Below are 25692 nucleotides of genomic sequence, written 5' to 3'. Positions count from 1 at the left end.
ATTCCAAAGAAATATGATTTTGAACATTTCTACTGTTAAATTAGGGCTGAATTATTTAAGCAAATTAATTCTATGGTAAAAATCTTGAATGACATTTAATTATTTCTTAGTGAATTTCTTATCGTTTGCCCAAAATATGTTTTATTTGTTTGAATTTCAATCAAGGTAAATTCTCCAAATAGTCAGTTCTTCTTTGTTTTCACATTTTGAAAAGCTGAAGCTTGCGTCAGCGTCTTTATTTAAAAGGAAAAGCAGAGTTAGAAGGTGGTGAGGTTACTGTACTGGGTTTCCTAGCATGCGGTAACAGAATACAACAAAGTTGACTTAAAACAATAGAAATTTATTGTTTCATGGGGTGGTTTACAACATTAGAAATTTATTGTCTTACAGTTCTGAAGGCCAGAAGCTCAATATCAAGGCAGGCCTGTGCTCCCTCTGGGAATCTGGGAAGCATCCTTTCTCCTCTTCTCAGCTTCTGGTGGTGTGCCAGGACTGTCCTGGGTGTGCCTTGCTTCTGGATGTATGGCTCCAACCCTGTCTTTACCTGGTGCTCTCTCTCTGCCTGGTCTCCTCATAGTAGTTCCTTTTATAATGACATCAGTGTTATTCAATTGGAGGCCCATTCCACTCCAGTATGACCTTCTCTTCACTTCACTAATTGAACAACAACCCCATTTCCAAAAACAATCCGAACAAGGAGGGGTTAGAATTTCACTATAGTTTTGGGGGTGAGGACACAATTCAATTCATAGAAGTCACCAAACTGGTAAAAGTGAAATCTTCTGCCAGTGAAGAATCCCAAACTCTCTATCATATGTGGAAAAATAATTAATGAAGTTATGGAAAGCTGGTGTGTGTGTGCGCGCGCGTGCATGCGTGTGTGTGCATTCACTCACGCTTGTGCTGTATTCCACAGACCTGGGATAGTTCTTATTCATGGAGTCACAGAGAACAATGCAAATTATGCTTTACATTTCCTGCCTACTTCATTCCTTTTTTTTTTGGCATGCAAAGTCATTAGAATTTTCTTAGAGCATGGTATGCATTTCTGTTCATAATATCAGCACCCTATTTCTCATCCCCTTTGTCTAATGTGATTTATTTATTTATTTATTTATTTATTTTTCTAATGTGATTTAATATAGGACAAATAAAAAGGAATTACTCTAATTCCTCTAGATGGCTTTTGTTTTTACATTCTGGATAAGATGAGTTGTCAAATACCAAAGTGCCTAACAATTTGGTTTAGGGTGGATTTTAACTGCTTCTTTTTTCACTTGGGAAAATGCATCATTTGAACTGAATTTCATTTTAGACAGGTGATCTGAATAATTCAGTTACTCTAGTTCTGAATTTCCTCAGTAACCTGCTTTTTTTTTCCCACTCAATTCTTTCAATAGTACTGGACAGACATTTAATGCACACCCACTGAACAGCAGGCACAAGGAAACAGAGGTAAACTATAATCTCTACACTCAAAAGAGCTCTCCTAAAATAGCCAAATCAAAGACTATTTTTCCTGATCACTCTTCTGATAACTTGCACACTGGATTATGATATATTCAAGTTCAGAAATGAGTTAGACTAAGATGATGATAAATGTATCATGGTTTGTAAAATTTATTCGTGTACTCTACCGCGCTTTTTTATGTTTTTATTTCAGCTGAAAGAGACATCAATGTCTACTGTGGAGTGCAGACTATTACGATGAAGATTAATTTTTGCACAGTACTTTTCTCGGGGTATTCTGAAACAGATCTGGCACTGAATGGAAGGCATGGGGATTCCCACTGCAGGGGGTTCGTCAACAACAACACCTTCCCAGCAGTGGTCATTTTCATCATCAATCTCAGCACCTTGGAGGGCTGTGGAAACAACTTAGTGGTAAGATTAGTGTGACACTGTGTGCTAGGTCTAGGGTCATAAATAAAAAAAATCTTACCATTTCATGAAATAATCAGAAGCCTAGTCTATCTTCCAAGAAAAAATTGTGATAAAACTGGACACATCACTTTCTTTTAACTTCGAAGCTTTCATTCCCAAGTATACAATTCTCCCTTTCAATATAGTTATGTTTATAGCGCATTGAGAGTCTGAGGTCAGCTGTGCCTCTCTGAACATCATTCTTTGGAGTGAATGACAACCATGGGCATTTCTCTAAAGTTTTTCATTAGCTCTGTGCTTCATGGAAGTATGTGATCATGCAGTGTTGCAGTTTGTTTGGCTGTGAACCACTTGGCCTATTGCTGGAGTGACCTTGTTCTGAATGATTAAAGATAAAATGAGGAATTTGAACTCTTCTTTTACTCTTCACTTTCATGTTCACCGTTGAATGAACAACCTCAGTGCTTTATGCAAGAGGGCTGCCAGTGTTGCTAGTGTGAAGTTCTTCCTTATGTGGGACTGTCCTTAGCATTTCAAAATGTTTAGCATATGCATTCTTACATGGAATGTTACTAGCACTCTTCTCAATCATTTTGCAATTCAAAGAGTGCTTTGAGATTTTCCATACCAAATGAGGACTAGCAGTGTACACCATTCATTTATTTATTCATTTGTTGAACCAAAAATAGAATTGAATAAGGAATTATCTTTCCAGAGAATGAAAATTAGTTGAAGTGAATGTATTGTGATGGGGGTATTAGTCACACTGAAACTAGGTTTGTACTATTTTTTTACTTTTCTTGTTTAGATTATTGGTAAATCCTACCAAAGACAGAAATTGGGATGTAATGTGCATGACCACTTTGCCCACTAAAAAAGGAGGCCTTGGTTTTTACTCTTCACAATTATTGTTTGGGATTAAAAGGGAAGCCTTGGTTATTCTGAGGGTATGGTTTGTAAGATTTGGTGGGAGCTGGAAGACAGGGAATTTATTTGAATCTCCTTCTTTATCTTTACCCAAAGGGCAGTTAGAATATTGTGCCCACGACTGCTTCCAAGCCTGCATGTTGGGTATTGTTGACTCTTTTTATTAAAAACGTTTATTCATCTCTCTGAGTTGTGTGCAGAGAGGTTATGAAGTGGGCCTAAGGGAGAGAGAAGCAGGTTGATTATTGCATGTCTTGTCTCCTTGTGGAGGGAGGGAGCCCACATGGAGATATGGAGACAGCAGCACTCCCCTCATCCCACCACCCTCCAAAGCCTTTCCTTTAAGGATTCAAGTCACCTTGTCCAGCTGCCTAGAAAATAATCCAGGAGAAAAGCCAGGAAAACTGTTTCTTTCTGGGTGTGCTTTCACATTGTTTTTAAGAGCTGAAGAATTTTCTGATATAAAAATTACTCTGTGTGTGTGTGTTTGCAGACAGAATAGGTATACTTAGTGATCTAGGCCAACAGCGGGAAGAGGGGAAGTTTTGGTTATTTTTCATTTTGAATCTTAGACGTCACCAGCTTTGGAGTCTGTTCCAAAGGCACTCTTCCATGAGAAAAATTAAGTAGACTAGTAAATCACTGGATTAGAACAAAAATCTTTTCATTCACAAGCATTTTTGCCCCATGGATGAATTAGCTAGATGATTGCCTCAGCTTTCTCACGTGCTGTTAGGTTCACACGTGAAGTTTATCTAACCTATTGCTGGAAATTAAGTATTGCAGGTATCAGTTAGAACTTAAGTGCCCTATTGTATTTGTCATGGTGGGAGAAGAAACTATACCTAAAGTTCTCTGGTCTGAGGAAGATCAGAAATATTGGTTATTCCTAAATCGCTGGTTCTTTGATTTTAGTAGGATTCTATAATCAAAAGAAGGTTGAACAGTCCCAAGAAAATACACACAGAGAAAATATCTTCCTCTAACTACTGAAGTTCATTAACTCTTTCCCCAGAAGGGAATCAGAATCTGCATGAACCACAGAGGAAGTTGCTGGGAAGAGTAATCCTCAGAAAATTTGGGACTTTTATTTATGTGTTCAGAAATTATTTGTGAGGCCTACAGTGCTGGTGCTGGTTTGAAAATGTGAAAGTGAACAGGACCCAGATAGTCCTGCTCACAGAGAGCTCTGGGGATGTGGAAGGGTTCTACCCAGTGATCAGGATGCTCAGGTGCTATACCTGCTGCTGTGATAGAAATAAACCCTATATGTGGGGAAGTCAGGGGCAGAGGATGTTAACCTGGGAAGATGAGATCCTGTGGAGTAAGGTATAGCATGGCCAAGTGGGGAGGGGAGAGGTAGCAGAAGACCTGTCCACAAAGGCCAGAGCAACAAGAGCTTGGGACAGGAGCAACATTGCTAAGAGTGGGAGCCTGCAGACAGGACACTAATGTGGAAACAGGGTACAGTTAATAGGGAGGACCATTCACACTATGCCAGAGGGTCTTTTATTTACTCATTTTAGCTTTTATATATATATAAAATCTTTTTCCTCTCTCATTAATAAAATATGAGTCAAGTGTCTGGCAAATATGGAGGTTTCATTTACTTAAAAGATATTTAATCACTTATAAATAGCATTATGTTGTATAATTTAAAAACCACAGCATGTTACAGTTGAACTAGAAGCTAGAAATGATTTCATCTAATGTTTCATCTGCATATCAAGTGCCTACATTTATATATAACCATTGAATCACTGAACTTGGTCTTCCATTCTAACAGGTGTCCACAATTCCTGGTGTCAGTGCTTATGGAAATGCAACTTCAGTACAAATAGGAAATATTTCAGGATATATTGATACTCCAGACCCACCAACAATCATCAGCTACCTACCTGGACTTCTTTACAAATTTAGTTGTAGCTATCCACTGGAATACCTGGTTAATAACACCCAGCTTGCTTCGTGAGTTCATGTTTTATTCTTGCTTTCTCATATTATCTTTGTGTTTGGGTCATTTCTTATTTTTGAAAAACTTATAAAGTTAGCAGGAGTTGTTGAGAATAGCCAAACTCAAACGAAGTAATGGAAGCCATATTAAGTATGATATCCATCCACTGATCTGTCTGCCTGTCTTATATTTTCCTTGTTCCAGTTGCCTAAGAGCCAGGGTTACTTGAATAGTTCTGACGGTTCTGTGGTGCCTCCAATATGTAGGGCATTTGGTTACCACATTATTGGTCCTGCCTGTCCTTCTGCTATATGCTCTCACTCTTGGGTTCTGCTGCTCCAGATGACAGAGTCTCCATGACTTTTTCAGAGGTGCACAGGCACCTGCAATTTTCCAGGAATGTGGCATGACCTACAGACAAAGAAAAAAAATTAAGAAAAAAAAAAGATTACTGATGTAGAAAGAAGCATCTCACACTAGGTCCTCCAACCCTCACACAGAACACATTCCTCAGCTTTACTATCCACAGAAATCCATTCATTTATTCAATCAATATTTATTACACATCTAGCTATTTGCTGATGCAATGTTCTAGCAGTGAATAAGGTCAAGCAAAATTCCTGATCTCAGAAACTTCTAATGAAATTGATAAAAGTGTATTTGTATCAGATTCAAGTTCTATGAAATAGTTGTTTTTTCTTTTTCTTTTTTATTTTTGCAAAAAGTCTCATATCATACTGCAAAATATAAAAGATCACTTTATAAATAGAAAAGATCATAAAGGACAATCTGTCCTTTACTTGGTCCTCTTTGCTTTTTGATTATCTTTTGATGATTTAAATGGTACACCTACTCCAGGCCTACTTAAAAGTATGTCAGACTTAGTTTATAACTAAAACTTTTAATTTAAAATCCTACCATTGCTTTCCCTCTTCTAAATCTGTTTTAGGTCCTCAGCTGCTATTTCTGTGAGAGAGAACAATGGAACATTTGTCAGCACTTTGAACCTGCTCCTTTATAATGTAAGTTGATGGGTGAAGGGTGTTATTTTGCTTTTCATTGTTTTGAGGAGCCATTTATGTGAATGTCTTTTATATAAAAATCTACTGAAAGTCATATCAACCCTATTATATTTTGGTAACATTTGCCCACCTTTACCTCTATTTTCATATATCTTAGTCATAAAAGTACAGTAGAAATTCCATTACATTTTCTAAACATTGATAAATGATTTAAATTTTATATCAAGAATGTGATTCTGTAATAGTTTATCCAAGTGTCTTTCTACATTTCTTTGTATATTTTTATTTATATATATACCTGTGTGTATAGCTATGGTCAGGGTCAAGATTTGGGGAATAATATTTTTGTGATACAGATGTATGGAAAGTCTGAATGATACTTCTCTTGGAGACATACTTGGTGATGAATGTGTTAATATTTTCAATATGGGTTTTGGTGATGACAGTTCTGTCACATTCGAAATAATTTGGATTGATGACACAGTATTGTCTAAACTTTTGTCATGTAAATATCGATAGTGGCAGCAAAATGTGAAAAATACATGTATTTCTATTTATAACTAACATTAATCCCCCAAATGATATTTTCATGTTGATTAAAAAATTTTTATTCATACATTGTAAATGCCTGATTTAAATATCAATTTTTCAATCTATCAACCAACATTTTTGTAAATTATGAATCTGATTTTTGCATTATTATTCATGTCATCATGGCACTGAGTTATAATTCATGCAACTGATTTAAAAGTCAGTGCTTTATACTTTGAATATAATGAGCTATAAATATTGTAGTAGGACATTTTCCAAAGGCATTTAAAAAAATCGTGTTTATAAGTTTGTATTCTGACACCACAGAGTTCTAAACAACAAATTAAAATGTGTTGGAATGAAGATTGCCTTTCTGTCATTTCTAAACTTTCCTCTGCAAAGAGAATCTGCCAAGTTACTTGGTTCTATAATACTCAGTAAACATGTGCCCATATTCATTCCTGATATGGCCAGATATTTATTACTGTAGTGAGCAATATTTATGTAAATAACCTTAAATTGGAACATTTCTATTGATTTATAAGTGTATTCTCTGAGGTAGAATTGAGGTAACTGGTTTGGATTCAATATTATTTATTATAATTGAGATCAAGATGAGAATTCCCAGTCTTTTAAAAAGTGGAACATATATCCACATGGCATTTAATGATATCCTTATATTCTGTGAAATTAAACTATCCTTTTACTAGAATAGCAGAATATCCAAATGTAGGAGTGTGGCTTCGAGGACAAGTTTATTAGAAATGGCATTGTAGCCCTATTGCTAACGTGATATCAATTCAGAGTTCCCGGAATCTTGATGCTAATTAGAAGTCTATCATTCAATAATAACCTTCGTATTTTAAGTCTATGGTAAGAGGTAACCATTTTTTAAAATTTCAGATTATAAATGAAATAGGTGGTGCCAAAATTCTCATTTTAATCAGTTTGTAATAAATTATTATTAATGGTTGAATTAAAAAAATAAATCAAACTTTAAGTTTTTAGAAATTAGGTATTGAATAAAATTCAATAATTTCCAACAAACTAATTTAAGATTTTTAAGAAAGTAATTTTAGTCTTATGTAAAAGTTGATCAAAAAGTACAGAACTCTCCCATATCCCCTTTTGTCCTTACACATAATTTTCTCTTTTGCTTATGTCTTGTGTTAGTGTGAAATATGTTACAATTAATGAACCGGTGGTGATGCATTATTGTTACCTAAAACCATAGTTTACATTTAATTTACTCTTCCTGTTATATGTCATATGGATTTTGTCAATCATATAATGACATGTTCATTATTGCTGCTATCCTACAGAGGATTTCCTCTGCCCCAAACTAGTTTTTTTTTTTTTTTTTAACAGAGTACCATCATAGTATTTTGCCATGTTGGAAGACATTAAAATATTACCAATTCACAGTAGAAAAAAAATTATAATTTTACTAATTTATCCCAAACCATATTTATTATTTCTTTGGAAAATAGCATTTAGTTATTTACCCTCAGGAATATTGAAAAGTTATATTACATCCTAAATACAGCACTCTTATTCTCTGGTTTGTTATTTTGAGAGGAAAAGTTGGACCCAATTTAGATGTAGCACAATGTTTTTATTCTTATGTTTACTAGAATATAGTAAATTTACTCAGGAAAATTGTATTTACAAATAGTAATAATTTATTGTCAGTGAAATTTCCATATATTAAAGTGGTTTGAGTTGAACTGTGCTCTTACGTTTGTGCAAGGTAAAAATGATTGCTTCTCTTTCGAAATGGAAAGTAAGGATGTCTTGCATTTTGAAGTGCACCTAAATCTTAGTATTTTCTGAGTGGGTGGTGAAACAGCAAATACGAAATAGGGTTGTGATAATTATGGATAGTTTTTAAAAGTTTGAGAAAACTAAAATAGATACAATTGATTTTAGCAACTGTGTAGTGCAAATAAGAGTAAATAACTAGACCTCTTAGGAGCAATTTCTGGAGAAAAAAATCATGATTCATGATTAAACTACAATGGGATCACAAATCATTTGCAAATGGCTTCACAGTATATAACTTGTATAAAAGTAAGCATTCTTTGGGACAATATTGATAAAACATAAAATGAAGCAGCAGTCTAGTTAATGAAGTGCAGTTTACTTAGAGACTTTGAAAGAGGGAACCAGAAAGATATTAAATAAATATACTAACTATCTGACATCTTTAAAGGAATTGTCATCATTTATCACAGAAATATAGGAAATAATTAGAAATACAGAAAATAATATAGAATGTTAACCATTTATAAGTGTAACATAGTTCCTCATTTATCTGGCTTTATTTGGGAATGAAATGTTCTATATGAATACATTTTTTTTCAAAAGCAAAGCATACAAAGTATTGTTAACTTAATTAAAAAAATTCAAACTATGTTGCTCTTATCCCAGCCTCCTAAAGACAGTAAGCTTATATTTTTTCTTTCTTTGGTGACTTTGAAATTTCGTAGTGAACATTAAAAGAGTTCTTTTGCTGCAAAACAGCAATAAATTTAGAATTACTAAATTTGGGGAAAACAATCATTCTGTAACTGGAATGATTTGGCTGCTAAAATTTTGAGATTTTCATTTTTGCATTTTACAATTTTCTGTTTTTTGATTTTCAAATTATAGATGCCACTTCTTAATATCTAATTTACTGCTTTAATCTATTAAAGATTGGGAAGTGATATAAATAAACTCCCTAGGGTTGGTCTAAAATAAAGGTAAATAAGTTAAAATAGGCCTTTTGATAAGTAATCACTAAGAACTTTGGTGCAGAAACTCTGTGGCATGTATTTTGACAACTCGGAGAGTGTGTTGGTCTGTTTTCTGGTTTTCAATTAAATTTCAAATTGCAGGCAAGTGAGTTGAGGAAAATGCAAGATTACCATAGGTTTAAGTTCTACCAACCCAAAAGAAAGGGCTTAAATCAAAGCAGGTATAATTTAAATAAACTAAGCATTAGCCTCTTTATAATCTAAAATAATGGAACACTAATTTGGATAAACTGAACATTGGCCATTGAATATTAAACAAACTGAATTAAGCCACTGACAATTGGATGTAATTTAAACACAATGGACATTAGCTATTAAACTATGGAAACAAAAAAAGATTTATGTATGGAAATCAACTTGTTACCTGAATATGGTTTAAGAGATCTTCTGCTAAGAATCAGAATTAAATGAATCCTTTTTGGAGGTGGTTGTATTGATTTAGCTGTTCTTTTTTTTTCTGTAACACTGTTTTAAGTGGTAAATGTGCTATTGTTGGGAAGCTAATGATACATTATTTATTACTTCATTATTAGGATTCAACCTACAGTCAGCAGTTAATTATCCCAAGTATAGGATTACCTTTGAAAACCAAAGTATTTGCAGCTGTTCAAGCCACTAATCTGGATGGAAGGTATTTTCAAACTTATCTTTTGTTGGATAGAACATGTAAGTCTCCTGAGTCATAAAGTTAGCTTATTCATTTTTAAATTCAATTTAAACACTACTGTCATTGCCACACCATTTAGGCATGCTTATAAAAAGAAAGAGCAAATTACAAAGTCTAAGGGGTAACACTCATTTTATGTCATTAATTGGAAAATAACAAGGCTTCCCATAAAGAAAGGAGGATATGACTGGAAGAGGGTGTGGGGAAATCTTAGGGGATGCTAGACTGTTCTATATTTTCATCAGAAAGATGATTAACCAGATAAACTATGACTATTTGGGAACACATTTGATTTGTGTGCTTTTCCATATATATCTTACTATTTATCGACAAACAAAAGAACTATCCTCAGGAGGATCTGGGCTGAAATTATATTAAACATCTCATCAAAAAACGAAATTAGTTAGGTTTACTGTAATTCTTATAAAATTCAAAGTAATCAAAACTGAAAGGGAACTCAAAAGTTGAAGCTCTAATCTTGTCCTATAAAAATATAATATCAAATGGTTTATTTGGGGCTTCTTGTGAGCTATTATTTAAACTGCATTCTGAATAGATTGGTAAAATCTAGAAATTTGGTTCTTCTCTGCCTTCTTTCTTTGTTTTTAATCATGAATATGTATGATTTTTTAAAAATTGTCTTGCTGCATGCAGGATGTTTTCCCCTTATTAATGATATTTGCTTCCCATTCCAAAGATGTTATGAAATAATGTATAAACTTAGTCCCACTCTGGCCTTGGGCAGGAGTATTTGCCTCATGGCTTTCTCATACCTAATAAAGTGCCTATGGTAAATTCCCACTTCTACCCTACTGATTCTGGCACATCATTTATGCAACAAACTCATTTGTTCTACTTGTTGATATAACATTCTCTGTCTTATGTTAGAGACAGTAACTTCTGGAAACAAAGTAACCTTGTTCATAGTGAAAAATGAACATCTGTGTAGCTGTGTAGCTCACTTTGGGGTTTCCTTCTTTCAGACTTTAACCATTTACTTGCCATGTTCTCTCTCTCTCTCTCTCTCTCTCTCTCTGTATGTGTGTGTGTGTGTGTGTGTGTATGTGTGTATGTGTGTGTGGCATTAGCCTCAACCTATTTGATGTGGGGATAACACTTAGTTTCATATTTTTAAACAGCTCAGTTTAGAAGAAAATTTTAATCAACAAGAAGTTTCTGCAATAAGAGATAACAAGTAATAAAAACTATTCCATGGTTATGATAAGAAATTAGTTCATATTTATTTCCCTTAGATTAATATCCAACACTCAAAAGAGGATTTTGTCTCTAGATTATGTTTGCTTCTCTCTGCAGATGGAATGTCTTAATGGATTATTGCTATACAACCCCATCAGGGAATCCAAACGATGACATTCGGTATGACCTCTTCCTTAGGTAGGTGTCTTAAATTGTGTATAGATACCAAAGATCTAGTTATAGATGATTGAAATGGAAAACCTAGGTCAGACAAACAAATTTCAGGATATTGTTTTAAGCTTCTGAATTTAAAGTTTTAGATTTGGGACTTTCAGTCCTTTAAAACTATAAGTATGAAAGTTGAGAATGGTTTTCAACACAAAATGCTGATAAAGCTATTGTTGGATGAGAATTTCAATTAAGTTAGGTCCACCCAAAATGTTTTATTCATGTTTAGGAGATATGGGAATATTTCACTATCTTAGGAAAAGCGTGGTTGGATATTATTTGCAATAAGAGAAAGGCAATGGAAGGGTGTTATTTATCTGCAGCTAGACCATCTCATCATATGTCAAAAGGAGAGCAAAATTAAAGTAGTGCTCTGGATAATTTAGATCCCCAAATGCTTTATCTAATTTATCAGTATTTAATATGAAAGTATATAATATAGCCTACCACTCCTTTTTTTTTTATCAGAGCCAGTAACTTCATTTCCCAACAGACAGTGATAGAGTGAACGTAATCTACATCTGGGGAAAGAGGACATTGATCATAAAGCCATTCAGTCATTCCAGTTCCCTTTCAGCATTTTTTATCTGACAGCAGAACAGGCTTGAGAGTTAAGCATTGTCTTCTAAGCATGCTTATAAAGTGCAGTTGGCTCAGATCATTGCAGCTTATTGACACATGATGGGAGTAATATAATGAGAAACCAAAAGAATATGTTTTATTGCCTAATCAAGGTTAAGATGATGTTCAGAGGGTATGGTCAAACTGACACTCTTACATATCCTATTACTGGAAGAGTTGATCTGGGCAAGAATTTTTTGGGAAAAAAATGTTAATATGCATCAAAAGCATTAAAGGATTTCATATTGTTTGGATCTATTTTTACAAATTGAGAATTATATTTTATAATATTTATGATGTTCTCATCTATCAGTGTTATTTAAGATTGTAAAACATGGGAATGAACTGTATATTCAGCAATAAGAAAACAGCTAAGAGAATTATGGAGAACTAGCAAATTGAAAGTTCACCCAGGTACTACAATCATATAGTTATTTATTAAATGGAAAAAGATAGTTGGTCCTACTTTATCTACCCTTTCTCTTTTCATCTTCTTGATACTTCTATCCTTGGTAATATATAATTCCTTAAAATTTAAATGTATTAAAATAAGAAGGGGAAGAATCGGCACATGCAATTACATATATAGTAGGCTTTATTTAGATGATAGAAAAGACTGTAAGGAAAAACACTGAACAGTTCATAGTGGTTATTTATACATGGTAGAATCATGCATCATTTGGTTTCCAAAGTTTCTACAATAATTACATATTGATAATCTGGAATATGGTATGAAAAGTATGAATATGGCATGAATAGTATGAATATAGTGGTAGCTTATCCCTGAATCTTCTAAAAACACACAAACAAAACTTCCCAAATGTCATTTTTAGTGAATCTAAGAAAGAAAAACCTACAAAATTTGCATTAATATTGATAAAAAGCAGTAAAGATGAGGAGAAATGGTGCCTAGAACCTCAGTATTCATAAAGTGTCAGGCTTTATGAATGTGCCCTTGTAAAGGTAAGGGAACCACCTGAGACGTCAGGGTCCTACCCTTGGGGACAAGGATGGTTACTGAACCTGAGGAACTCAGGGCTGATGGCAGAGCCCTCTGAAATGAAAAACTCAGCTATGCAGTTGCTACAGTGTGGACAGTTTATCTGTCATAGTGAAATAATTCTTTAATTTGGGGAACCCTGAGGAAAGCCACTCCCATTCCATGTATTCTTAGGATTCCTTTGAAAATAGCAGGTCCAGAGACACCTAAATCTTTCAAATAAAACTGTTAAACAAATACAGCCATTTCCTACAGTATTTCAATGTAATACAAGAAAAATGTTGAAAATGGCAGAAAAGAATTTAATTTAAATTCACCAGAAACAAACAAAAACACAGTTAGTGAATACATAAGATTTGGAATTTAACATTCCTACATTATTTTTTTTAAATAATCAAAAATTAATCATCTCTCAGATTGTTTCTTTTGCTGAGAAGAAACTTTTTAGTTTGAATCCATCCCATTTATTGATTCTTGATTTTAATTTTTGTGCCAAAGGAGTCTTATTAAGGAAGTTGGGGCCTAATCCCACATGATGGAGATTAGGGACTACTTTTTTTTTTAATTATAGATGCAGAGTCTCTGGTTTTATTCCTAGGTCCTTGGTCTATTTTGATTTGAATTTTGTGTATGATCAAAGGTAGGGGTTTAATTTCATTTTGTTGCATATGGATTTACAGTTGTGAGGTAAATAGAGAGCCTACATCTTGGGAGCCTACATCTTTACCCCTCACACATCAGATAGAGCACTAATATCTAGGATACATAAAGAACTCAAAAAGCTAAACACTAAAAAACACAAATAACCCAATCAATAAATGGGCCAAGGACCTAAACAGACATTTCTCAGAAGATGATATACAATCAATCAACAAATGTTTGAAAAAATGTTCATCATCGCTAGCAGTTAGAGAAACGCAAATCAAAACTACTCTAAAATTTTATCTCACTCCAGTTAGAATGGGAGCTATTATGAATACAAACAATAATAAGTGTTGATGAGGATGTGGGGAAAAAGGTACACTCATACACTGCTGATAGGACTGCAAATTGTTGCAGCCAATAGGGAAAGCATTATAGAGATTTCTTGGAAAATTGGGAATGGAACCATCATTTGACCCAGTTATCACTCTCCTCAGTCTATACCCAAAGGACTTAAAAACAGCATACTACAGGGACACAGCCACATCAATATTTATAGCAGCACAATTCACAATAGCTAAACTGTAGAACCAACTTAGATGCCCTTCAATAGATGAATGGATAAAAAATGTGGCATATATATACAATGGAATATTACTCAGCAATAAAAGTGAAAAAATCATGGCATTTGCAGGTAAATGGATGGAGTTAGAGAAGATAGTGCAAAATGAAGTTAGCCAATCCCAAAAAACCCAAATGCTGAATATTTTCTTTGATATAAGGAGGCTTATTCATAGTGGGATAGGGAGAGGGAGCAGGGGAGGTTTAGACAACCTCTATATAGGGCAGAGAGGTTGGAGGGGAAGGGAAGGGGCATGGAGTTAGAAATTATGGTGGAATGTGATGGACATCATTATCCAAAGTGCATGTATGAAGACATGAATTGGTGTGAATATACTTTGTATACAACCAGATATATGAAAAATGGTGCTCTATATATGTAATATGAATTGTAATGCATTCCGCTGTCATATATAAATAAAAAAATGTAAATAAATAAATAAATAATCATACTTATTAAGATAGAATTATAAGAACTCAGGTAAGTAAAAAGACAGAAAATGGTAAAACCATAAACATCTAAAAAGGAAATTTGGATAACCTAAGATGGAAATAGAAAAAATAAGTACATTATAGAAAGGAAGACACAATTAGAAAATATTCAAGGGAGCACAGATAAGTAGAAAGCACAGAAGGTGAAAGTAAGAAATACAAATAAAAGGAAACAAATATCAAGGATAATATAAAATGAAGTAAATTACGAAACATACAAATAATAGGTAGGTCAAGAAAATTCCATATATGTGTAGTGTGCATAATTAGAATCCCCCCTAAAAAAGCCAAAATAATAGAATAAATTATATGTAATAAATTTGTCATATATAATTCAGGAATAGTTATTATTAGATATAATTCAGGAATTGTTTCCTAAATTAAAAGAAAACTTACATTGATATAGTGAAAATATACTCTGAGTGAAATCAAAGCTTTCATAAAGTGTAAGCTAGGGGAAATTGAGAAAGACATAGTCAGAAACACAATAAAATTTAATCTACCTCTCAAGAAACTTATTATGATGGCCTCAAATTAAGTGTGGAGAGAGAAGATCTTAATGACATTACCAATAACTTCTATGTTGAGAGGTAGTAAATTAAAATAATACTAGAAAATAGATGTCCTTATCACTTGGAAGTCTGAAAACTCATAACTAAGACATATAAAAAATGGAAATAAATTAAGAAAATATAGATTCTTTGAAAAAGCAAATTAAGTAGAATCCTAAGTTAATGTGATCAAGGAACCAAAGAATAAGTGGCAGGTATATAATAGAAAAATACCAGTGGAGGATCAACATGAAAATGAGGAAGGTATGGCCCTTTCAGATGTCCTGATTAGAAACACCTTTAGAATTATTAATGGAATGTGATATTAGGTAAGAATAGACAAGCAGACAAATACTACAAAATAGTGAAAGAACAGATCTCAAAACATGTGAGGGATTTGGTCTCTGATAGAGGGTACCACAGATTAGTGGGATAGACAAGGAATTTTGAAAGGGCTTTGGACAATTGATAACCATGAGATAAACAATAGTATCGGATCTATATTTTGCTCATTATAACATAGTGAACTCTAAATAGATTGTTAATTCAAATGTCAAAATACAGTTTTTAAAATAATAGAATAAAGCATGCATGAAAAATACCTCTAAAACTTTGAAGTAAAGCCAAACAAAAAAAAGTAAACCAACTTTCAATTTATTAACAAGTCAGCAGTCACTCTTCCTATTGCATAAAGAATGTATAAGAATCAGAAATACAGTGGCCAACATCATGACAATGTGGGCAAAGGATAAAAACAGTTTTCACGTAAAGGAACAACATGGCTCTAATATTTATGAAAAGATACAAAAACTCATTCACATCTAGAAAAATGCAAGTCAAAATTATATGCGATAGTTTTGTTTCACTATCAAATAGAAATCCAAAATGGTAGCCATACGCTTTGCTGTTGAAGCACTGAAGAAATGAAGATTGTTTTCATAAATTGCTGCTGAAGTCCAAAATGATACAACATTTATAGAGGACACTGTGGCAATATCTCTTAAATGGTCTTAGAGATGTATTTAATAGATAACGTTTTACACATGTTCAAAATAATGTATTTCAAGGCTTTTCATTATTTATTCATTTTCAAAGAGAAAATTATTTAAAAAATACAATAACCTAAATAGGGAACTAATTAAATAGTTCCTAGCATATGTGCATGTTGGAATAGTATACAACTGTATAATAGGGATGAGTTGGCTCTCTAAATATTAATATGGAAAGAGCCCTAAGGTACACGACTAAATTAAAAAAGAAAAACTATCATTTGTTTAAGGAGGTGGAAACAATAAGAATCTATTCTTGTGTTTCTGTTTCATATAACCTGAAAAAATGCATAAATAAACAGTTATGTCTGTAAGGCTTTTTTAAAAATATGGAATGATGGGATGTTTGAGCAGTGCAAAGATGGCGGGGACGACTTCACTATTTACATTTTATATTAGTTGGTTATTTTAATCTTATGGAAGTGTAATCTTCCTAAAATCTGACAGTAATATTGTAATCAGAAATTGATATATTTAAATTTATGATCCAGGTTACTCTTGTCACAAGTATTGAATTAACTTATGCTTTTATTAAATATATATAAAATGGCATGGTTCTGTTAGTGCATAATGTATTGGGGTACCTTTAATACTACAAAGACTAATGTACAAGTCTCAGTAGATTGGTGCCTCGTTGCAGTGATGTCCTCTTTTCACACTCCCTGTATTATAGCTGTGACAAAGATCCTCAGACCACCGTCATTGAAAATGGCAGAAGCCAGCGCGGCCGGTTTTCCTTCGAGGTGTTCCGATTTGTGAAACACAAGAATCAGAAAATGTCCACTGTCTTCCTGCACTGCGTCACCAAGCTCTGCAGAGCCGATGACTGCCCCTTTCTTATGCCAGTAGGTTTTGAAGCCACTTCATTCTGAATTGTTGGATTAATCTAGGCTGAAAGGTTATCATGTGGCAGGATTGAATCTCTGTGTAGAAAGTGGACATGCATTTGGTCTAATGAATTGAAGTAGGATTTATACATCCATCCAGCAAAGATCTATTGAATGTCTACTTTGTGCCAAACATTATACAGGAGATACAGGGATGAAGCATTTATGAAATCTTAATTCAATTAGCTTATCTTTTAGGACCATGAGATAGAAAAAGCAAGAAAGCAGACAAATATGGGTCTCAGTAAGAGGCAGTACTCACCATTGTGACAAGATTGGAAGGTCTGGTGGAGGAGATGAGCCCCAGATATGACTCTGAAGATGGATGAACCCCAGAGAGGCAAAGTCAGAGACGGTCCATAGGAAAGGAGGCTCCATACCAAAGCCACACACACTAAAACAGGGCAAGCCACCATTAAAATATAGATCCAGTTGCAAATGAGTTAAAAAAAAAATCTAAAATTCTCTTCTGATAGGCCCCCTAGGGTTAAATCAATATTGGGGAGAAAAATGCAGGTAATTTTTTTTAATTCAAAGTAACTTTAATATGTTTATATTTATGCTCAGTTCATGCATAAATAGGAAGCTATTTCTTTATGCACATTGATCTCTTTGGTCTCACCTAATTGTATCGGATGGAGGTAAATGGAGAGTCTGCATTACCTTGGGTCTGTGCTGACCAACATTTTAGGGAAGAATTTATTAAAGGCTTGAGAGAGATAAAAGTTAAAAAGTTTGATAAACACAGCTCTTTTTTCAGGAGAGCCATTGAGCTATGTAAATTAATGAGGCAGCGTACAATTGCTGGGGAAGGAAATCAGAAATGTGGCCCAAGCCAGGATAAGAAACACTGTAGCAGTTATATACAAAGTAATTAAATAAATGCACAGAAGGAAATGAATAAAATTAAACATGTGGTATCTCTTCCAAAAGAATCTGCTTTCCAAATGGCCATAAAGAAACTATTTTGTGCTAGTGTGGAAATTCATTTGTTTTCATTAACACCTCAGATTTGTGGCCACAGAGAAAGGAGAGATGCTGGGAAGAAGACAACCTGGAGCCCCCAGAGCACTTCAGGCAATGCAGTCCTCTCTGCTGGTCCCATCATTACCCGGAGTGGTAGGAGAGCACTTTCTTTCCTATGTAGTAATAGACCGTTCCTAAAATGGCTCTGTACTTGGCTTCTAAGGAGAACTCAAAGTGGTTCCTAAACAGCACTAATTAACTGGGAGACAAGATAAACTGCTAAGCAGCTTTAATTTCACAGTAGTTTCCTGTTTACTCAGCTTTCACACAAAGGAAAATATTGTCCTCCCTAAGTTTTTCCCTTCATATTCATTCTCTCCCTCTCTTTCTCCCTCTCTTTTTCTTCCTCCCCTCTCATCCCTCTCCCTCTGAATCTGTCCTACCCACCCTGTCCTGTGTGATCCATGACCTCACCTACGTGGACTGCACCCACTCGCCCCTTACCATCTGGTTTCTGGCTGGGGTTCTAGAAGTGCTGTCAGCAGGTGGGTGGGCCTAGAAATGTGAAGTCCACACTGATTCTGTTAGGTCACTTCTTCTACAAAACTGCTCTCTCTGGGTTTTGCAAACTCTTCCCCTGACTCACACTCCAGGGAACTTGACTTTCTCTGTGTCTGCTCTACATCTTTGTAAACAGTCCTGTTAAACACTCCTTATATTGCCCAGCTTGAGTACTATCTGTTTCCCTCCAGGATCCCATATATACCCCATCCAGTGCACTCATTTATTCTCATGAGTTTCCCCGAGGGAGAGGGCACAACTGCTTGTATGCAGCATATATCCTCATGTGTATAGGTATTTGCACATATGTGTACTCACACATATCTGTACACTTTCAGCAAAGGCATATAGATTTAAGTCAGTGTGAAACCAGCCACAGCCAGATAGTTTGGATAAAATAGACATATGCAAACAACACTGAAGTTGTAAAAACTGGTTCTGGTTCTAGCTCCGCACCCCCCTGCCCCATGTGTCTTAGAATTTTACTTCCTTTCTCTGGGCAAATAATAAAAAGTAGGCATCAAGATTCATTCTACTTTAGTGGTTCCAAATTTGTCTAAAAATGGACTAATTCTGGTTCAGATTATATGCTGATAATGTGTTCTCCATTTTATATTTGGTGTACGACTGATGCTGTTTCCGTGAGATTTTCTTTTCCTTTTCCCTTATGTTGCCCACCTCATAGTAAAAAGAAAGTTTGCCCCCAACCGGCAAATAATTAAGAAAGAAGTGGATTTGGCCTAAAAAAGCTCAGGCAATTTCTTTAATTATTCACTTCACTGTGTTTGTGTAGACATAACCTTATTTAAAAAGAGACTAATAAGCCTTTAAATAATGCAGAAGTATATTAAATTTGAAATTTTGAACTTAGTCCCTTTTCTCTGAGGGTTTGGTGTATGCTTTGAATGGCTTGAAAATGACTGTTTTGGGGTTTGTTAAAGACCCAATTCTTATCTCTATCTAGCTGTAAGAAATTGTTCATAAAACTACATTGAATTAAAACTCAGTTCTTATTTCCAATAATTAGGAATGCTTTGGGGCAGGCAAAATAAAGAATATTTTTATTGATGTGGGCATAACTAGAGTCAGTTTGCTAATGAGAAAAGAACCTTGAAAGAGACATGTTTTCTGTCCAGCTTGAATAGATGGCTTTTCCTCTTGCTAGCTTCTTATCTGGAACAAATTTAAGTATTACAAAATTGGAATAATTTGTTAGTATAAGATGATGCTTAGAAAGCCTCCCCAAAATTCTAAAACTCCAAAATCCCATAAAGTTTATTGAGTAGAAATCTCTAATTCCAGCATAGCTAACCCACCATCCAGGTTTGTAGATTTCACTTGTCTTGTATTCACCTGCCAAAACAGCTATGCTAAAACCTCAAAGAGCTAGCATGACTCCTCCAACATCCTGCTTGGATTTCTTACTTTCCAGCTTCTCACCTGTCTCCACCACAAGGGTGTCACCTGTTCACCAACACACTACTGTTACCTCTGAGTCCCCTCAGTTTTTGCCACTGGCAAAGCACCCAAAGGATCATGTTAAAGCCTTCTGGATCTCCTTGTGTCTTCCTTCAGTCTCCTTGGATTTATTTTTTATTATTTTGATAAATAACAGTATATTGGTGTTATGATTTGAATGAGGTGTCCCCCGAGAGTTCATGTGTTAGTGCAGGAATATTTGCAAATGAAATTATTGGATTGTGAGAGCTGTAACCTCACATCATAGTCCATCATAATCTGAATGAATGGACTTGGTGGTAATGGTAGGCAGATGGGGAGTGGCTGGAGGGAGTGGGTCACTGGAGGTGTTCCCTGGAAAGGTTTATCTTCCTGGTGGTTCTCTTTACCCCTCTTGCTCTCTGATTTCCTGGCCGCTATGAATGAGGCCAGGGCCTTTCCTCCATGCCTTTCCATCATGATGTGCTACCTCATCTTGGGCCCAGAGCAGTGCAGTTGGCCATCTATGGCCTGAGACCTCTGAAACCATGAGCCCCAAATAAACTTTTCCTCCTTTTACTTGTTCTTATTAGTTATTTTGGTCACAGCAACTAAGCTGACTAAAACAGATGCTCTTCACTTTTGATGATCACTGTGGATTCACTGCTTAGAGGTCCATACACAACAGTGTTTATACTGTAAATCTATGGATAGAATTGGATACATTATGGACTGTATAATATCCATTCAGTTCTTTTTTTTTTCTAATTTGCACAAGAACATAGAATTCAGAATGTCCATCCACAGGCAAATCCTGTGTAAACTTAATGTTCATCTAATGACCAAGGTTACCCTCTTTCCTTTCTCTCACTGTATTTTTAGCTTAAGTCAGCTAGAATTTATCTCTCCAGGTCCTATGGCCAATTTCACACGGACAAGTCCAATTTCAGGCTTGATTTGCTCTCATCAAATCTCTCTAATACTTAAAAGTTTTGCTCTATTTACTCATCGAACCACGCCTTTCCCCTAGATACTGACTGAGGTCAAGTTTTCTAAGTTAAGCCTTAGAACTCCTGTTCTGTTTTTTTTTTTAATGCAATCAAATCTACTTTGGTTATTTTTACTCAACAGTGTTAATCCTCTTTTTAGTTTATTAAGAAAAATTCACATTTTTCAAAATGCAAAAATTCCTGTAGTGTTCTTATTTAAATTCCAAAATATTAAAACAAACAGATTAAGTATAAAAATGCCTACTGAGTACAATTCTGATATAAACATTCAGAAACAATAATACCTAATTATTTTTCAACATATATCCCTGTGGAAAAGTCCAAACCAAATTCTTGTAGAACTGGTATCATTGAGTTTTATGGGTAATTAATAATTCATATGAAGCCAGGTGTGGTGGCTCATGCCTGTAATCCCAGCAATGTGAAAGTTGATGCAAGAAGATCCAAGTTTGAGGCCAGCCTGAGCAATTTAGCAAGACTGTCAAAATTAAAAAAAAAAAAAAATTAAAAGGTCTGGGAAATGTAACTAAGTGGTAGAGTGCCCCCAGGTTTCATCCCCCTTAACACACACACACACACATTCATACACACACACACACACTCACATAGATAAATAAATAAATAGATAGATAAACAAATAAATAAAATTTATATGAGCATAAGTTCAGGGATTTTTTACTTAAAATAGATGGTTCATTTTACTACATAGGTAATTAAAAGATTTAAAACAAATAGTTTGCTAGAGATAAGAAGGGAGTGATATTTATTGTATTTTTCATTTATCTTAACTTTTTATATGAGAGCAGAGAATGACACTTTGCCATATCTTGCTTTCCAACAACTATAGCATTGCTGTGATTGCTTTTCTCCTGTGAATCCTCAGATAGTATTCTTTGAAGAGCTTATCAAGCTTAGTATTCCCATCTGTTCTAATTCCAGAAGGCTTCCTGTGCTCCTTTTAGCATATATGCACTTGGCAAGACCAAGTAGGTATAAGAGAAAACTGAAGAGTGTGGTGACAAGAGGCTCCTAGGCAATGTCTACCTACCCTTTCTGGGCTGGACATGTCTCTTATTATGATGATGAAAACATGCGAGAATGTCTGAAACAGCAACCAGATGTAACAATTCCCTATGTCCGAATACAATTTCAAACTATATTCTAATACTACATTATTTGATTTTGACCATCTGCCAGTGGTTGAATGCTTTTAGTTTTTCACTTGTGAAACCTGAAGCCAGTGTGTTCATTTGACCTGTCCCAGCACACAGGCAGATTTTGTCCATAGCAACGTCTAGGCTATTGTTCCTATAGATGTTGACAGTAATTTGTGGAGTAGAGAAGACAGTCTGACTAGTATTAACCTCAGGATGTAGAAAACATTAGGGGACCCTGTCCAAAATATTTTTTTCTTATTTGAGACTCTTAGTAGAGAGGTGCTTTCTATTCTTTAATAACAATATTTTAAAAATAATTAAGTGAGATTTATTTTAAAAAAAGAAGAAAACTTTTAAAACAGAAGTTTGGGGCATTATATAGTCTCTCCTGTTCAAGTGAAGCAGCTTATCTTGTCAAAGGAACATATAAATTTGTTGGATGAATTGATCATAGTTCATTCATTCCATATATTTCCATGAGAAGAAAGGTCTCTATAAAGTAGTGTTGGTTGGAGGTTAGGACCTTCCTGAGGGTGTCCTATAATGAATATATGTGCTATTTTTCTATTTTGTCCTATTGCAATGCAGTGTGCCATTTCAAAATATCCTATGAATGAGTGCCATATTAATTTTGTACACTGTGCTTCAAGATCAGACAGCAGAACTATCATTTCTGCCAAGATTCATGTATCTGAAAAGAAATGGCATTGTAGTTTTATAAATATCTCACCAGGTTATCCCATTAATTACTTCAAATACAATCCTGGAGTTTATAGCTTGAGGTGTTCATTTCCATAATCAAAGATGTTTTCTACACTTGGCCAATTTACATTATTTTTTAAAAAGGACTAAAATTAAGCTTTAACTTAACATATGTTTGCTTTGCCATAGACACTGTGACAGATGGAAGTCTCTTCATCTGTAAAATGGGAGTAGCAATAACATCTAAGCCATATGGCTATCATGAGGATTAACTGTGATGACATGTGAAGTAGCATTTTATAAAATGTGTGGCATTACACATGCATTAATTGTGATAATATTTATACTTCAGAAATAAACAATCAGCTGCACATATTTTGTGGTTCAAATAACACACACAGATGCATATACACCCATATGTTAACACAAATATGAAATTAACTGGTTATATAAGCTCAAGGGTTAATAGCAAAATGATTACAAATTGGACTACAAATATCAAGAAACCAAATGAAAGTGTTCATTGCATCTATTATTATGTTTGCCAAGGAAAAATGAAAAATCAACAACTTCAATCTTGTACTTAGCAGATGCAAATAAAACTACAACTTGAGCTCAGGAGTCATGTTTTCCTTTCATTTAGTTATTAAGTGTGAATTTATTTTCTTGGAACTTAAAATGATGTTTTTGCAGATAATGTTGGGCAAATTGGCAATACTTAAAACAGAGTGACACTAAATAATGAATATTTCCCTATAACAGAATAACAAATGGCAGGTTATAGGGCCATAAAAAATGTAATAGCTGTTAACAGTTACTACCCCCACTAACCTGAGTGGAAAGATAATGATGAAACAAAGTTGGCAGGAAAGAATACAACACAATATATTTTGCGATTATATTTGTATACTCAGGGTGATGGCAGGCTATGGGCTCAGGGAATAGACTGATGATGAAATGTAAAACATTTGGAACAGAAAATGGAAATGCAGAATGGTTTAAGGAGGGCTTTCATTCGTGCCTTTCTCGTGCAGCCTGTGAGTGGAGGTCAAGGGAGATGTAGGTAAAAAGTTTTTATGGAGTCAGAATTAACAAAAGTAAATATTCAAAGAGACTTTTTCACTTCTCTTTTCCTTCCCCCCCCAGATGAGACTCCAACCAACAATTCACAGCTTGGTAAGATAATTAACATGTATTATAAACAAAAGGGCTATGTTTTAATTTTTGTGCAAAGTTACAAAACTGTAAGCTACTAAATGTAATGAGCTTTAGTTTTACAGGTTTGCTATATTTTACATGACAGTTGACTGAGGAGTTTTGAACTCATATGTAATCTGCTGGTCAATTTTAATAACATTTTACAGTTTTGGGGGGTGTTCTTGATTGTGATACCAGCCTCTAACCCCTGCAATTCTTTGGGAATTGGGTTGAATTATAGCTAAATAGATTAGAGCATAATCTAGTGTCCTGCTATTGTTGTACAAGACATTGGTGGCAGATGTTTTGCAGGTTTGGATTGAGGGAATGTGAGATAGATGATATGCGGCCTCTGCAACTGTTTGTTGTTACTTGCAGGCTCCCGGGATGTGCCTCCCTTCCAGCTGAACACCGTCACCAGTGCGCTGATATCAGGAATCGTCATTCTGGGAGTCATGAGTTTTTCCCTTCTCCTGTGCTCACTGACTCTTCTACACAGAAAGGGACCCACCAGTTTGGTGTTGAATGGCATAAGAAACCCAGTCTTTGAGTAAACATGACAGGTGCAACTCTGGGAAAGCTTCACTGACTATGGTGTGTGTCTGCAGTCAGTGTTCTTCTGAGTTGAATGACAGTCAGCACTTGATATTTGTAGATGTGATAGATTACATAGTGTAGCTTACCAGCATGATGATAGTGAAATAATTTTTATTATATTTCTATTGTCACTTATAAACATGGTCAACCCTATTTTTATGGCACCAATGGACATAATGACAATAATTTTTAAATATTCAAGACTTAAATCTCACAGGATCAGTCATATTTCATTTCATTTCAATTTTCTTTTGGTTGTTGCTTTAGGAAATGAAAGGTAGGTATACAAAAAATAAAATATATTGCATTGTTCCCTCCACACATTAAAGCCCAATGCAATGATATTAGATTTGCATATTTGATCCTAAAAATGACAGTTTTTTTGTTTTATTTCACATAATTCCAGCTTGGGAGTATATATTAATTGGACTGTCCAATTTGGATGCCTGAGATTTAACTATTCACTTTATGACCTCCTGTGTTTGGGGCTGATTTTCATGTCTGTCAACAATCACTAAAAAATAATACAAATGAAAAAACCAAACTCTTGGGAAATGTATTTTAACCTGGGACATTCATTTGTGTAGAAAATAATGAAAATAACTTCCAAAGGATACTAAGTGATCATATTAACTTGGAAAGGAATAGGCTATAATGGGTTTTCTCTCCTGATTCATATGAGACCATCAGCACCGTTAACTCTCTTCACAGGTAAACAATTCAGCTGTTGCAGCTGTGTTTAGAGCAGTCCGCAACCTTGCAAAGGTTATTCTTTTTGCATTTTGTTTTGTTTTCTTGTTTGCAATTCTGTGGACTGTGTGCAGGGCCTTGCACATACTTGGCAACTGCTCTACCACTGAGCTGCACCCTCAGCCCTGCAAATGTTATTCTTAATTTAAAAATCATTACATAAGTAAATAAATCATGTTTGTGGGAAGAGGACATTGTCACCACCACATATGCTTGGAGTTCCTATAAGGGTTTCTAACTAACC

The 25692-nt window shown here is 34.7% G+C and overlaps 1 protein-coding gene across 1 annotated transcript in view; it reads left to right on the top strand.

Moving 5' to 3' along the window:
* The window catches only part of Zpld1 (zona pellucida like domain containing 1), a 36559-nt gene extending 11745 nt beyond the window's left edge, over positions 1 to 24814 (top strand). The window contains exons 2-10 of the mRNA XM_046455397.2: positions 1664 to 1884; positions 4598 to 4779; positions 5715 to 5787; positions 9650 to 9747; positions 11098 to 11178; positions 16858 to 17029; positions 18082 to 18190; positions 24051 to 24080; positions 24480 to 24814. Of these exons, the coding sequence (XP_046311353.1) occupies positions 1664 to 1884; positions 4598 to 4779; positions 5715 to 5787; positions 9650 to 9747; positions 11098 to 11178; positions 16858 to 17029; positions 18082 to 18190; positions 24051 to 24080; positions 24480 to 24655 (1142 nt within the window). The 3' untranslated portion in view covers positions 24656 to 24814. The remainder of the gene's footprint in view (positions 1 to 1663; positions 1885 to 4597; positions 4780 to 5714; positions 5788 to 9649; positions 9748 to 11097; positions 11179 to 16857; positions 17030 to 18081; positions 18191 to 24050; positions 24081 to 24479) is intronic.
* Positions 24815 to 25692: the final 878 nt, after the last annotated feature.

The sequence above is a fragment of the Marmota monax genome, unplaced genomic scaffold (genome assembly GCF_021218885.2).
Source record: "Marmota monax isolate L192 unplaced genomic scaffold, Marmota_monax_Labrador192_F-V1.1 WCK01_AAM20220418_F8-fsc00053, whole genome shotgun sequence".
In the NCBI taxonomy this organism is placed as follows: Eukaryota; Metazoa; Chordata; class Mammalia; order Rodentia; family Sciuridae; genus Marmota; species Marmota monax.
Note: the sequence above shows the minus strand (reverse complement) of the source record. Positions and strands in the feature narration are given on the sequence as shown.